The 15,329-nt window shown below is 51.0% G+C and overlaps 6 protein-coding genes across 6 annotated transcripts; 2 read left to right on the forward strand and 4 right to left on the reverse strand.

The window, feature by feature from the left end:
* Positions 1 to 189: 189 nt before the first annotated feature.
* On the reverse strand, positions 190 to 3,359 carry ASPSYDRAFT_1168809 (Zn(II)2Cys6 transcription factor; the record flags this gene model as incomplete). The annotated part of the gene is given in 7 exon segments (XM_040840217.1): positions 190 to 1,563; positions 1,615 to 1,803; positions 1,851 to 2,473; positions 2,535 to 2,615; positions 2,662 to 2,998; positions 3,016 to 3,165; positions 3,205 to 3,359. 7 exon segments carry the CDS (start codon positions 3,357 to 3,359, stop codon positions 501 to 503), a joined length of 2,598 nt encoding a protein of 865 aa, XP_040706814.1. The 3' UTR covers positions 190 to 500.
* A 2,148-nt stretch (positions 3,360 to 5,507) lies between these two features.
* On the reverse strand, positions 5,508 to 6,648 carry ASPSYDRAFT_1168812 (uncharacterized protein; the record flags this gene model as incomplete). Its single annotated transcript, XM_040840218.1, has 4 exons — positions 5,508 to 5,746; position 5,966; positions 6,051 to 6,485; positions 6,535 to 6,648. The coding sequence occupies 4 exons, from the start codon at positions 6,646 to 6,648 to the stop codon at positions 5,508 to 5,510; spliced, it is 789 nt and encodes a 262-aa protein (XP_040706815.1).
* A 389-nt stretch (positions 6,649 to 7,037) lies between these two features.
* Positions 7,038 to 9,340, reverse strand: ASPSYDRAFT_172323 (flavin-containing monooxygenase). Its single transcript, XM_040843426.1, has 2 exons — positions 8,865 to 9,340; positions 7,038 to 8,800 (listed from the first exon to the last, which is right to left on the reverse strand). The coding sequence occupies exons 1-2, from the start codon at positions 8,905 to 8,907 to the stop codon at positions 7,089 to 7,091; spliced, it is 1,755 nt and encodes a 584-aa protein (XP_040706816.1). The 5' UTR covers positions 8,908 to 9,340; the 3' UTR covers positions 7,038 to 7,088.
* Positions 9,341 to 9,624: 284 nt separating this feature from the next.
* ASPSYDRAFT_86659 (Zn(II)2Cys6 transcription factor) lies at positions 9,625 to 12,092 on the forward strand (the record flags this gene model as incomplete). Its single annotated transcript, XM_040851706.1, has 5 exons — positions 9,625 to 9,973; positions 10,033 to 10,244; positions 10,309 to 10,703; positions 10,761 to 11,381; positions 11,429 to 12,092. The coding sequence occupies 5 exons, from the start codon at positions 9,625 to 9,627 to the stop codon at positions 12,090 to 12,092; spliced, it is 2,241 nt and encodes a 746-aa protein (XP_040706817.1).
* A 575-nt stretch (positions 12,093 to 12,667) lies between these two features.
* ASPSYDRAFT_145518 (DUF4863 family protein) lies at positions 12,668 to 13,289 on the forward strand (the record flags this gene model as incomplete). The annotated part of the gene is made up of 2 exons (XM_040841527.1): positions 12,668 to 12,750; positions 12,821 to 13,289. 2 exons carry the CDS (start codon positions 12,668 to 12,670, stop codon positions 13,287 to 13,289), a joined length of 552 nt encoding a protein of 183 aa, XP_040706818.1.
* Positions 13,290 to 13,449: 160 nt separating this feature from the next.
* Positions 13,450 to 15,275, reverse strand: ASPSYDRAFT_28621 (uncharacterized protein; the record flags this gene model as incomplete). Its single annotated transcript, XM_040844536.1, has 4 exons — positions 13,450 to 13,848; positions 13,911 to 14,474; positions 14,522 to 14,902; positions 14,967 to 15,275. 4 exons carry the CDS (start codon positions 15,273 to 15,275, stop codon positions 13,450 to 13,452), a joined length of 1,653 nt encoding a protein of 550 aa, XP_040706819.1.
* Positions 15,276 to 15,329: the final 54 nt, after the last annotated feature.

Raw genomic sequence — 15,329 nt, forward strand, 5'->3', positions numbered from 1 at the left:
GCTACTGTATGTACATGTGCAAATAAACAAGAAAAAAATATTTTATATGAAAAGCAACGATGTTATGCGTGCTTGGCCAGTGAGGGCTCCTGCCGCTGCGCGGACCGCGGGAGAGTAGAACGAAAAGAGAAAACAAGAACAAGCGGGAACGAGCGTCGAGATTGATCTACCATACTCCTGTCTAGTAGATCAATAATCCTAGCCCGGCATAGTTCGAAAGTACCTCCACCCTCCCGTTCTTTCAGACCCAGGCGGAGCATAGTCTGGGGTGCAGCTTGCGGTATCTAAGGTCATGGAACAGCCGAAAGGATGCAGATACCGACGAACAGTCGAACACAAGACATATTGACCAATAGATAGAGAATCCGTTCCTCGCTACTAGCGACTAGCCCACCCTTAAAGTCCAGACTAAGGATATGCGGGGGATCACGGTCCCGCGGCATCTCGGATCGGGGACGGCAAGGGTATCCAGGACCCGTCTGAACCATTAGGAGCTTGGCTTAAACCGAGCTGCCACTGCTCTGGGTATGATCGTCGGTTGGGTTGTGTGGAGGTGGGGGATACGCCAGGGAATAAAGCATTGAAGGACCATTACTGGCCGTCTCATTATAGTAGTCAAGTACCCACAGGTTAGGCGTTATACTGTCGTCATCTGTCATGTATACTTGTTCGAGATCCCCAGATCCACCTATTTCATTCCCCATTACCGGTGTTGGAATAGCGCCAATTTGTCCATACTGTCCATAGCCCAGAGGCTGACTTGCAGATGGTTGGAAAAATGGCACAGGTGTGGGGGCCATCGGGTTCAGGAAGTCCAGGTTTATTGGCCCTTGCTCAAACGTCACTGGTGTCGTCTGATAGTTGTACATACTATCATAGCCAGAGCCGTCCTGCCATAACGTCCCAGGCATGGTCTGAAGCTGGAGTGGAGGCTTGCATGTTCCTACCATTGATCCACCCGTCGAACTAGGAAGAGCCAGTCCATCAGTCTGCGGCCGAATGATAGAGAGTGGCCGTGCAGGCGCGCAATACGATGGACACCAGAAGTCTGGCCCAGCAGCATTTGTAGGATTTATCAACTCCGTCTTCGTCATCCATGGCAGCGTGATCTTCGGAGTATCCGGCAGTATATTGCGAAGGGAGTCAGGGATGTCATTATCATGAGGGAGGCGTCCAACAGAGAGGCTGTAGTCAACTGAAGTCGAGATCAAGAGGTACGCTCGGGGATAGGAGACGAACACGTCTACCCAGTTTGCTATGCGGTTGGTCGGGTTTATGTTGACATTAATTCCCATGTTGGGAGCACCCTTTGCGGACCGGACGGTCGACGCGTGCGACTGGTCGTCTCTGAGTAGCAGCTCTTGTGATAAACTGTAGACAAGCTTCAGGATCTGATTTGTCCCGACAGCGACGTAGTTGGTGACATTGTAAATCAGTGCGAGTCGGCGATATATATCTGCTAGAAGGTCTACATGTCGCCCCCGGGCAGCCATCTCCTCATATGACCGAGCGAGCTTAGCGTCGAGGGCGGCATTGACCAGCGGAGTGGCGACAAATGCGAGGCTGGAGGAGTCAGTCGACTCAAAATTGAGCCATAGTAAGGAGGGCGCTTACGTGCATAGTGGGATGTTTTCCACATTCCGGCAGTCACTGAAATACTCCATAGTTTCAGTCAGGCTGGCGACGGCATCCTTGAGAAATGTGCCACATTCAAGCAATTGGCTACTGTAGCTTTTACCTGCAAAGTCTGAGTGGCTCTCTACGATCAGTGCTTCATAGTGAGACAGATTGGATTGCGCGGCACTCAATCAAGGTTAGCTACGCAGTGTAAAAGGGCACTGACCACTCACTAGTAATACATGTAGGTCACCTTGATGAAGGTAGTAACCGACCGTGGAAGGGCTGAACCACTGGGCAACGCCTGTGGCGGAGTGAATCTCCGTTCCCATTGAAGGAGTTCGTTTCTTAGTCTTTTTATTTCGCACCGATGTGACTGGAAAGCTTTAAAGGAGAGAGACGGCGACGATACTCCGTTCGTGGTGAACATGAATGTTGCCATATCAGTTACCAGAACCGCCAGACGACACTGATGCTGTAGCGTTTCAAAGAGGATCTTCTTCGAGTCTTTGTCATAGACGTTCGAATTGGCAATCTCGTCCGCAAAGTCAGCCTCTTCAAGATAGTTTGTCTCTGCGTTGAAATGCTTCGAGGCGATCTGAGTGCGGCGCCGCAGTCCAAGGCAGAGACACCTATCGCGAAGGAGAATGGACCACCATAGCCGCTTCTTCATCGAGTCCTGGAGGTCTCCAGCGAACGATACCGGCTGTTGCCCAAGGATCACGGTGTTCTGTGTTGCGTATACGAGCCATAGACTGCCGGTCTGAGGGTCGTCTGGGGAGACCTGATGCGACAGGAGGACCGCACCTTGAGCCTTGTTGAGAGGAGAGTTTTCTGCTCTGAGATCGAATAATAGCTGCAAACGGGTAAACAATTAACACACTAAGCTCTCCGAACTGTGTACAGTTTTGACAAACCTTAGCGCGCTTATAAAATGACGCTCGTGCTGTCTCTTTGTCGCTGAAACCGCATCGATTTATGCTCTCGAGAGACACATACTGACAATAGTTAGCTACAGCAGTCGGTATTCTGGTCCACACTCACAGAAACTGCTCTGAACAGCATCGCATGAAAAACAAAGAGTGATATCTTCTGCTCAGAGCTTGTAGCACCACTGTCTGATTGCAAGTATAGACGCCAGAACCGAGCTTCATCCAACACCGGCGTTTCGGGTTGAATATGTAGGAAGAACTGGTTTATGAACTCCTCGAGAACGGGTTGGTCGGGAACCGAGAAGCATCCTTTTGACCGTATATAAGCGACGTCTTCTTTATCTAGTGCCTTTATATTGTTCAGTTCGAGAAACGAGTATCGCGAGAACTCGACGCTGCCGGGTGGCGATGCGCCTCTTGTGCGGTCTTCTGTCGCATAAAGTGAATCACTTGTTAGCTATAGAACCAAGGTAGTACTGCGGGTTTTTTACCGTCAGTTTCCAAACCCTGGCGATCATCAGCGGTAAGTGGGCTTGTAAGGGTATTCTGATAAACGTTTCGCGAGCTGCTCCAGTAATTAGCCAGACCTGTGGTGGGATACCGGAGGATGATTGCGCTCGGTACGGGGATCTAGGACTCGGGCCGGGCAACTGACAAGCGAGGAAGCTTCTCACGAAGAGTACAGGTATCCTTTCCGTCTTGCAGACATCTTGTGCACGGGCAGCCGCGAAAAGATGCGTCACAGCGCAGCTTCCGCTGGTGACAAGACACGCAGGCACGCGATGCCCTTCTACCTTGATGAGAAAACATATCCGCTGCTAACTGGAAGGTCTCTGGCGGTATTCAGATGGCTTTCCCTTTTTCCTACACGGCGAGAGCAGCTAGCGGAATCTGTCAGTGGTTTTGCAGGAGACCAAGTGGGTGGTGACGCTATGAGAGCCGAGTCAACCGCTGACTCGAAATGGAGGCATCATTCGATAGGATACCGAGGAATCTTACGAGTCGACAGTAGTAGTCTTGCGTCTCGATTGTGGTCGTGAGAGCTGCTGGATGGACTAGGCAGGACTGGGAATAGTCATCTGGGCAGGAACGTCTGGATACCCCGCACGCAGGTTGGCGGAGACGGCGGACAGAGAGTGGGCAGTTATTCCCTATTCAAGACGATGGATATCCAGAAGGATGCGCTGAAGGATGGGCCGGGAAGCCACCAAATCCGGTGGCAACGGGGAGCGCTAAACGAACCTGAGGTGGCCCATCACCATCACAAAGTCACGATACAAAGAGCGCAGACTGACAGATTCAACCGGGGGATGCGGGCATGTGTGAATATTCGTAACTGTGCAGGGAATAGGATGGTGGTCCTGGCTAGTACTGCTCAAGTTCGTCGTCCGGCTCTGGCAGACCGGTCTTCGTCATCGCAACCCAGTCCAGATTCGGAATCTGATTCAGAATGAGATTGATAAGTCGGAAAGGTTGCGAGGATCCTCCACAAAAGACAAATAAATGGAGCTTTAATTGTTTCCTTGAATAATAACTGGCGACAATCTGATGCACTCTACTGAAACCGCCTCCAGGCCGCCTTTCCGGGGTCCGACGTCGCCCTGGGCCAATAAACCCGGGCGACATTATTGGCCGGCCGTGACAGGAGCGCCTATCTCCTTCAGTACTGGTGGAAACCTAGCGGACGTTGAGAAGACGCCATCTTCCTCGACAGCAGACTGGCAGCTTGGCAAACGCGGGGATCGCAATCATCGCATGTGAGGAGATGCGAGGCAGCCTCGGGAGTAGGCACGCCTTACTCGTAAATATCGAGTCATGGAGTACGTGCTTCTGGGCCTGAAACGCTCTTCTCCAAATCCTGGAGAAATGCAAGAAAGAGACTCGAGACTCAACGGTGATCGCCCTGTTCGCTTAAGATTGTTTATTCGTAAGCGAGCGCTCGTACTCGGATATCAACGCCCCCAACGTTGTGGACATCGCAATTTCAGCCGTTTCAGATAAGCTTTGGGTTCGTCGACACGAATGCCAGCTGAGCTTGAGGCAGGGAATCCCGCTGGGCCTGCAAGGGACAAACCTAACCCACCCAGAGCTGCGATAGGCCCATGGCATCAACAACTGCGTCAAGCAAGCCAGTCTCCACCGTGTGGTGAGACTTCGATAGTGGAGGCGTCAGTCTGAAGGATCTGGAGCGATCGGGGGCAGCCCAAGCCTCCATTCCAAGAAGCGCTATGCTCCGCCTCGCAGGTCCTCACGCCGACACCCCATAACATCATGAAAACGCGGCCGACAGTGGAACGTGGTTGGTGCACCCCGACGAAAAACAAAAACGCACTACAGTAGAAGCAGATGTCAGACCCGATAGCAAAGGGGTAGCTAAGATACCAAGACCATCCATGATATTACCTTGCAGCACCGCGCCCGAGATCGACCTGCTTTGAAGGGCATTGGAGTCCTCGAATTCGATATCGGTTGACAAGTTAGTAAGGAATTAAATACTGCATCCTGGTGGTAAATTCAAGTCAAAAGTGTGAAGAGAGGTTTATTCCATCCATTGTAATGTGTGTTGTGTTGTGTTGTTGAGGAAGTCAGGAAGCTGAAGGGGAAAAGTCAAAATACTGGGCACCTCATCTCACCCAATCCACTACCTTCAAATGCTGCTTTCTCTTCCCCGTTTATTCATTTGTTAAATATAACTATTGCATGGTTATATACTATCATTTGTTTTACTATTCATTTGTCAAAAAAGAGTCAACAACAGTTATTTCTGTTATAGTCAGGTCACAAAATCTGCATATATATATATATATATATAGTACACGACCAGAAGCAACGGAAATATACCAAGGTCACAAATACATTGAATTTGATCACCAAATCAAACATTGAACTGTCAATTTAATACCCAATAAAATATAATCAGAGAACGCTAGTCCATATGACTACTCCCTATCCAACAGACTAAACATGGCCATCCTTCCCAGCTCTCATTACCATCTCCTCAACAGTCAGAAAGTGAATGCTAGAGAAATACTTCTCGCGCTGACGAAGCGTAGTCTCCTTGGGACAGGCCGTCGCACCAGTGACAGTCCACTCCTCCATTTCAGCGGTGCTGGTGTGAGGGCCGGGGTTAGTTTCGTATTCTTTGATCGACGCGGCGATGTCTTCGAGGGTGCGGTAGCTTCGTTTGAATGGGCGATCTAGATATATTGTTATAAGCAGATGGTAAGTATGAATGGAATGCCTCGATCAGTTCCTACCATAGATCTTCTCCAGTAGCTTTGCGGCCTGGTTGAACGTGCCCCATTCACCGGTGACGTATGTCTCGGGCTCCTATACATAAAAGACAACAACAAACAGTAAGTAAGAGTAAATACAGAACAAAGGGTTAAAGTGATAGAAGTCAGTCACCCATTCACTCTCTGTATCTAGCAGAGTCACAACGGCCCTTGCAACATCCCTCCCACAAGTCCACCCCTGGGGCTCAGCGCCCGTCCCGCGCACAGTATACGTCCATGCACCAGGGTCAATAGGAAACTCCCCTGGGATTCTCCTCATATACGACTTCTCCTCTGGTAGGAAATACTCCATGAACCAGCCGAAGTTTACGAGAGTCCACTTCAGATCCGAAGGAGCTGTTGCTTGGAGGAGATCTCGCACGGGTGCCCTGGTATGCTCGTAGGAACGGGGCAGATGGGGAAATGCCTCGATATTGCCAGCCCATTCCGAGGGAATGAATCGTTTGCAGGTTCTGGACTGTAGGCACGCTCTGATGAGTGCCGTATGGATGGGGAGGTAGAGGTGGGCTTCGCAGCGGATCAACGAGATTAGGGCCGTTGCGGAGGTTTCGCTGAGAATGGTAAGGACGGAGGATTCGGTGTAGTCTGTCCTGTGCACCGTGGTTCGTGGGAGTGAAGGAGTATAATCTGTCTTTAGGTTCTGGTGAGATGGATGGTTCAGTGCGCTTTGTATGGAATCAGAGGCGGACCTTGCGGGTTAATAGGGCGACGCTGTAACGGCCATCTTTGATGAGCTCTTCGTGAAGATACCGGCCGAGGTCTCCAGTACCTCCTGCGAGCACTATAACTTCTTGTTTATTCATTGGGATGGGTGGAATACTTTAAGGACTGGTTGGATGGACGTAGGAAGCAAAAACCACCAGATGGACAAGGTTACCGGAGCATTTTATGAATGAGCGAGGAACACGCCACCAAATTAGGCCAAATAGAAATCGTGTACAGGTGTATGCTGGATGACCGTAATTGCAGCAAACATGCATTGTCATCTTGTATGACCACACTATTCTAGGAAAATGTAAAACCAGGAGGCGGACGTATTCGATGATAATTTGATTGCATATTAGAATAGTAATATTACATATGTACTTAATTTTCTACAAGGGTCGATGGCCATCCCTTCTGTTTCAGTGCTTAACTCTGCTGCTTTTTACAGTGGTGCTTGATGTGTACTTACACCTCGGGCATACTGGGCCTCTCAGATAGTAATTGTATTGATTGACATTATTTTACAACATATTCTATGTTAATGCTCACAGGTAATAATTTCCCTCCATTCTTCAGTTATCCCCGCGTAATCTCGTGGTAGATAGACCTCGAATATCTCTTCGAACCAGCCACGTTTTCTGCTCGGTGACAGCCCAAGGTCCCTGAGCAATGTATCTACATAAGGGAGAGAGTCAAAGACAAGGTCCGGATACCTGCCCGCGGCGCCTCCACATTCCTTTGGCCGTCTCAGCCTCCCATAGCTAGTATCTAGAAGGCTGCTGGACTCCACCGCTTTGGTATCAATATCAGGACCACTGAGATGCCTAATGCGGTCGTCAAAGAAAGCTGTGATCCAAAGCGCTTGCGCTTGAGCAACTATGGCAGTATGAATGAAATTTTGCAGTCCAATAAATGCCAGATTCCTCTTCTCCAGAAACATTGCTTGGCTTGGAACGACCATGCGGTAAAGCTGATAAGGCGAGAACGAAGTTTCCGGAGTCGGGCACTTGATTGCTGGTGCGTTTGCAGTTCTTCGTGGGAGTGTTGAAAGATAGCTAATGTCACTGTTTATCATTTTCTCTGCAGCAACTATGTCGCCTGGGCTTGCCATCCTTGTCTCGAAGGGCACCTCCTGTGTGGCACAGGACGTGTCAAACTGAATAGTAGGCACTGTATTCCAACCCGTGCAACAGACCACTGCATCTGCATCGAGCTCGTCTCCAGTTGACAGATGTACCCTACCCTTTGAAAGGGAAGTAAGGTTGGCCACGTGTATCTTGATTTTCCCCTCTCGAACGAGGTCAAACCAGGGCGTGTCATAATTGTGGATGCTCAGAGAATTACCCATCCAGAAGGGCGTCGTCCAGGGTTCAAGCTTCCGCATTTCCGGATGTGTATCGTACCCATTCAATCCTTTTATTCGCGCATCCAACCTGTTCCAGAACAATTGACTGACTTTCTGGCCAAAAGGGGTCCGGTGAAAAAAATCCCGCAGGAAAGCGAACGGTCCTGATTTCCCATACGGAGTGGGATCGAAAGGGATGAAAAACCTTGTAGCTGACAACTTGGCTAGTGAAAGCTTGAAGGGGCCCCAGGAGAATTCTCTAGGCCAGAGATAGCTCGGACCACCCCCGGTGGGACGCATGACCATATGGACTTGGGAGCCAGACCGGGCGGCTGCGTAACATACATCCCATGCCGACTTGTTCCCGCCCAGGACAACAACATTTCTTCGAGATCGGAGATTATCGGCTTCGTGCTTCAACTGCTTCGAGTGCAATATAAGGCCACCGAAATCCTCTTCGCCTGGAAACGTCGGAATATAGGGCTCTGAGGTGAGGCCGGTGGCAACGACTATCCTGGAGGCCACAAGTGTAGATACTCGTGGCTGCAGGTCACTGATGGATTCAATCTCGACCTGCCATCGCCCGTCCTCCTGGAACGTAGCTGACTTGACTTCGGTTTGGAGGCGAAGTCGGGAGTCGATGCCATAATATGCCGCGACGTCGCAGAAATATGCATGCACAACTTCGCCAGGAATGTGTCCTTGTGAAGTTGCTCCATATCGCTCCGGTACCATTGGGAAGTCGCCAAATTCATAGGAGCCGAACACGTTATTGGTCTTGAGGCCTGGGTATAGCCGCTCTTTGGCCCACGAGCCGCCAACTGACTTGGCTTGGTCGACGACAAGCAGTTTCCCATTTGGATGGACCTGGAGAAATGTCTTCGCCATGGCGAGGCCATGCAGGCCTGGGTTGATGATGTGAGTAAAATGTATAAACCAAGAAGCTATATTTGAGGAAAAGTGACTTACCGGCTCCAACGATGAGCAGCTCAATTTCTTCGTCAGACGCCATCGCAGGAAGGTTTGTTGATATTGCTGGCTTCTAACCGAGTGCGGAATATTAAACCCACACGTAAACAATGAGCCTCAAATTACAGTGATTGGAAGTGTCTTATGAATGTGTTTCAGCCCTTTCTCGGCCTATTTATCTCAGTACAGCCTGCATCAACACTCTCCATTGACGCTATTGCAGTCCCGGTGTCAAACTTTCCGACGTTATGATTCTTGCCGGGGAGACATATTCGATTCCTGGCATCCATTTATTCGGATAGATGCCGGTTAGAAGGATTTCCTTGGGTGGCAATCCCCTCCCCGCAACAGCAGCAAACTGCGGATGCATTCTGGATAGCTCCCGGATAGATTCCGGATACGTACTTCGTCCTGTGTGGCTCAGGACCTACAGCCAAGCTAAAGGCACGCTTTGTGACGTCGGCTGGGCCTGGAACCCATCACTATCCGGAAGTTCGGCAGATCCACGGGAAATACATTCAGGAAATTCTGAAAAGTTTGGCTCATGACTAATATTCGCAGCCACAACCCAAAACAGTGAAACAGTGCGGGGAGTTGGAGAAGACCGGGATTAACGCACATCTTCTCCATCTCCGATAAATGCGGTTCGGCACTTTGAGAAGCCCCAGGTCACTCTGACAGGAACGAGTGCGGAAACTGTACCTGTAGAGGTGCCATAGCCTGGTCCTGTAAATATTTTATCCTTCGAAGATAAATCGACATGCCTCGACCGAAAGTGTCCGACGCATGCCGATGGCGCATTGCAAAGGCATGTCTTGACTGTCAGGCGGCGAAGCAAAAGTGTGATGGCCTGGCTCCTTGCGTCCAGTGTCTCAAGCGCGGAAAGTCCCATACCTGCGCCTACTCGACGCATCAGCGGTTATACGGTCGCCGGCGAAAGCGTATAAGTACAGGACCAGGCACCATATCGCCATTACAAGATCACCTCCGTCCCTCCAACCAGATCATCCCGTCCGAGACTGAGCATGTTGCTGAGCCGGGAAGGAGGACGACGGATGTTACGATACCGAAATTACCACATAATCTATATGATACCAACGGGAGGGTCCGTATGTAGAATAATAGTATCTCGCCGCATTGAATGGATATCTGTGCTGACTGTGCCTAGTGTACCTGGGAGACTGCGCGGCTCTGTCGTTTCTGCAAAACATTCAGGAATTGATAGAAGGCGAAGGGGAGCTAACGACCATTGCTCAGGATGTGGGAGGTTTCCCTGTCTATGAGGAAGTGCCACCTGTTGTTCGCGACGGCAACATTCTAGCCTACAACACCATGGATATGCAAGATATCAAGGAGCTCATCAACGTTTTCTTTGCCTCGGTACGGTATCTGTCCCTGGGGGTATTCCAATCCAAAGGCATTGTGACGCTGATTCTGGTAATAGACCTGCGGCATTCTGGACATCTTCGGAAAGGCATACCTGGAGGACCTGCTAAGTCGTTGGGCAGATGGTTCGCTCGAAACAAATAGCGGTAACACTGCAGTCCTCTACTTGACTATTGCATACGCGGCGCAAGCCCGTTCTGCTACAATCATGGATGTTCATCGTGCTCAATCGTTCTATGATCGCGGTCGACAGGTGGCCGCGCTGGAACTGACCAATGACCCAAGCGTGGAAACGGTCCAGGCATTCATACTCGTCAGTCTGTATATGCTGGGTTGCTCACGCCGCAATGGCGCATACTTTAATCTGGGAATTGCGATCAGTGCTGCAAAGTCTCTCGGCTTCCATCGAGACGAGACAAATGCCGAGTTTCCCCAGAGTGAAGGCCGCCTAAGGTCAGAGTGCCCCAGACACGGAAATGAAGAAGGGACAGTGCTGATCGATTTATGCAGGAGACGCATCTGGAGAACACTGCGATATCATGATATGTTCTTCTGTGCCATGATGGGTCGGACTTCGGCGATCCTCACAACGGACTCTACTGTGCTTGACGAACAACTGCTGATCTCAAACCCACATTCCCCGGACTTCTGCCAGGAATTAGGTCTTCTAGAATCAGCTCGTGCGTTCTCTTTCCTAGAGCGAACGGTCAATGAAGTCTATACCAAACAAACAGTGCCATTGGGATTACTTCAGCGCATCTGCGAGGAACTTCAAGAGGCAAGCTCCAAGGTGCCTGGGGAGATACGCACTCCCGTTGTAACCAACTCTCCGACAGGGCCTCGCAGATCTTTGATGCATATCCTACGAAATGCGAGCGTCGCCTGCAACTATTACTTTAGCATGATGCTGCTAACGCGCCCCTTCCTTATCACAAGTCTCCGGACAAAGCATAACCGGTCCATGATGACCTCCTTGAAGATCGACGGGCGGGCAAACCACGCTGATTCAAAGATATATACTGATATTACACACGGCGCCGTGACATGTATCGATTCTGCCACAAAGACGGTCCGGCTTCTACATGAGCTAATGGTGGCCGGCTTACTTTTTAATAATATGCCTCTAGCAGTGTGAGTCACCCCCACCTTCCCATAACTTTCGGTTCTGACGCTTCAAGTGCATGGACATTTGTCGCAGCGTTGACAGTCTGCTCTGCGTACTTTGGCCGCCTGGATGGACTAGAGGACTGCGAACGTGCTATCCAGTTGGCCGACGAGATTCTGCAACATTTTGCCCGAAATAGTCCTCAAGCGAGACGCTACAGGCTGATTCTGGAAAAGCTGTCAAGAGCAGCACTGGATTATGTGAAAAGTCTGGAGCGTAAAGAGCCAGCTACCAAGAATAAGCTCATGCCGGAATTATTCAGGTTGAATTCGAATTCGAATTCTGCGGAATCGGCTTGCACTGGAAAGTCCGGTCCAGCTTCGAGTAGCGCCTACCGGTCGATAGGGCAGCAGGATAGGCCGACTCTGCCAGCCCGAAGGAGTTATCCTCCGGTGATGTCTGAACAGCATCAGCATGAAGGGGAAGGAGAACCGTCAGAGGTGAACAGCAGGGAACTCACAACTAGAAGATTCAGCGGTTTATATAATAGAGGTCACACGTCGACCACAAGCGATACCACGTCTCTGTTAGATCTGGCACACTCATTCCACCATTTAAATAACCCGGCGTTGGATATGGGTTCGTATATACCACCGGGAGAACTCATCGACTCCATGTTTGATTTCGAGAATACGGAAAGTATCTGGGACTTGAGTTGGGGTGGAGCAATTCCATAGCCTGGATACGCAGAACGCAAGAGATGATGTTCATTAATAGTGGCTCGCTTGCTATGCCGGCGTTGCAGAAATCCTCGTCTGTAGCATGCACGCAGGAAATACTCACTGTCTGATCCATTGCCGCGCTGTAGTACCTGCCATTGCAATTCCCGACTGTGCTGATGAACGGATAGGGTACGGATAGAGCACCGGATAGAACACGGATAGAACACAAATGGAGCACGGATAGAACACGGGTAGAACACTGAGCAGTGTTCTGGTTGTGAGCAAGTTGCATGCAGATCTTATTGTCGCGAATGACCTTGCAGCACCAATAGTAGCTGTCCTGTATGGAGTATGGAGGGGGAATAATGTTGCCCAGGCTGTCATGCGGAGTATCATATCTTAAAGGTTGCACCCACTACCAAGGCATATACTGGCAGCCAGACCTATTTGCTCAGGCGCTCTGGTCATATTTATTACTCTTGAATCTCCCCTTCTGCATTGAAGCCCTTTGTTGCATCGCTTGATCGTCTGAGGTTCCTTCCGTCTCACCTTTCCCATCCCCCATACATATTCCGATCCACGTCTCCAGCATGTCTGAGGCCAAGGTTGTTCACCCTAACCAGCAAGCCCTCATCGATCTTGCCCGCGAGTTTTTCGCAGAGGTCGAGAACCTGTGAGCAGTGCCCAACCCTCTCTCATCCTTTCCTTATATGCAGTACACCCGTCTGACATGACTTCCTCAGCACCCCCGGCAAGGCTCTTGAAACTCGTTTAAATGCCGAGTACGGCCGCGGCAATCGCTACTACGACGGCTTCTGCGAACTTGTCAAGGCCGGACTCGCCAATAATGAGGGCTGGGTGGCGACCGACGAGCTCGACGGGCCCAAATACCGCCGCTCCAAGGTATCATGGCCGAGCGCCGAGAACCGCTACTTCAGCATCACGACCGTCTACATGGAGAGCGTCGAGGAGTACCGTGGCCAGTACCACACCCATCCCTATGGCGAGATCAACTGTGTAGTCCCGCTAACACCGGGCGCGGAGATAATGGGCATGAGCGGCTGGCAGGGCGAGGGCTGGACTAGCCCCGGGCCCGGCACGCATCACTATCCAGAGGTGCGAGGGGGTGCCCTGGTGGCCCTGTTTTTCTTGCCCGCGGGGAGGATTAGCTATGAGGCGAAGCCGGGCGAGCCCCAGCCACTTTGTATCTAAATAAAACATCAGATATCCACTTCTGCTCCCGTCTGAAAAAAAAGGAAAAGAGACTTCAAGTGGGCCAGGCTTTCAATGTATACAATCTACGCCACCTCTATACCAGAGATATACGGTATCAAATTTAGCAGGCCAGGTTTCTGATAAACATGTATGTAATCTACGGTCTTCCCATTGCTCGTTCGACCATTTCTAAAATAGCCAAGCACTTTTCATCCTCAAACTTCCGCGTGACAAGCTGCAAACCGACCGGTGCATCTGTATACCGCTCCGGAGAGTACAACTCGTAATTAAACGCGTCCTGCTTGTTCTTCGGCACATAACTGCAGTCTCTGAGGTCAATCTCCGGGTCAGCAACGGACGCCGGGAATGCCACCGCCGGGTATTCAAGCAGGTTCCACTGGCTTGTATAGCTCCAGTACTTGGAGTTTCCGTGCGGTGGTGCGCAACCCGGTGCGGCAGGAAGAATGATGGCGTCAACGGGGTGCCCATCATATTTCCCAGTGTTCAACCATAGCCGGTTATACTTTCTACGGTATTGGTCGCGGCGAACCTTGAGCTGGTAGAGAAGGAGTGAATTAGTAGGTATTAGCAACGCGCGGGTATGGCTGGAAGACGTACTGCGCATAGAGACTCGATACTCTGATACTTGACATTCGGATTGTCCTTAACCAGCCACTTCGTCAGAGGGAGCATATCCTCGCCACCTTGGGCATTGACTCTATCCTCTGTCCGGCCGCCGTCTTGGAAGTAAAGCGCCTGTGTAATGTCCCAACATTCATCATGCCCTTCCGGAGTCCAGTCGACGACCTCATGGCCCGCATCCACGATCGCCCTTGCGACTTCTCCCAACGCACGCGTTACTGGTGGGTGCGGCGTCACAATTCCATCGGACCACATTACTGCAATTTTTAGCTTCGGCGGCAATTCAACGGGCCGCCACGGAATCGGGACGACATCGTCATCGTTTTTCCATGGTTGGTAACTCAGATAACTTTCCATAAGCAGTGACAGCCCTGTCCGGGAGGTGGCCATGGGCCCTCTCGACGGCGTAATCCCTTCTTGTCCGAGCATGGCCATCTTGGTCCCGAGTTTTGCTAGGCGGCCGGGCGTGGGTTTGAATCCGTAGATGCCTGTATGCGCAGCTGGGCAGCGGATAGAGCCTCCAACATCGCCACCGATACCCTAATAATGTTAAAAACGGAGATCATGTCCAGGGACGTCGTACATACAAGGACACTGCCGCGCATTGCAATCAATGCGGATTCACCCCCAGAGCTCCCACCTGGCGTTAATTCACTGTTGAAAGGGTTGAGGGTAATCCCATATATATTGGAAGCCGTCTCCTGCTGCATGACGGCCTGGGGCTGGGTTGTCCGGGCATAAANGACGCAGCCAGCCTCCCAGAGGACGTTATTGACGCTGACATCTACAGCCTGTGGCTGTCCAATAAATGCAACGTAGGAGGCATGTGTTGTACATCCCGCCATGCCCAAGTGTTCTTTGACTGAGATGGGCAGGCCATGAAGCGGACCCACGGGTTCAGGGAGAGAATCGAGGTATTTCGCCCGCTCAATGGCTCTCTCAGGAAGAAGTTCGGTGACACAGTTGACCTAGATGTTGATTAGCTACGGGCGCGATGGTGAAATAAGCAGGATGCGGTGTATCATAACCTACAAGCTTCTGCGCTAGTGCAGCTCGTCGCAAGAAGGCTCGCGTTACAGCTTCGCAGGTGTAGACCCTCTTGCGGAGGAGCTGGACCAGCTCAACCGCATCAAGCGAGGTGATTCTCAGCTCCTCTCTGGTGAGGACATTGTCCGCTATATGCATCACATTCTTGGGAAGTGCATCCGGGAGATTGACGAGCGGGGGCTGCACGGAAGCGACTGAATCATCGCGGAGCCGAAGAGCTTGGGCAATCAATTGCTTTGAACCGGAATGGTGGTCCACCTGTGGTGGTGGTTGTGGGCTAGATGGTTGACCCATGCTGGCAAGTGGAATGCATAGAGTGCGCAATGCCTTGTGTTTGCTGTACCGACC

Source organism: Aspergillus sydowii (assembly GCF_001890705.1).
Source record: "Aspergillus sydowii CBS 593.65 unplaced genomic scaffold ASPSYscaffold_2, whole genome shotgun sequence".
NCBI lineage: Eukaryota > Fungi > Ascomycota > Eurotiomycetes > Eurotiales > Aspergillaceae > Aspergillus > Aspergillus sydowii.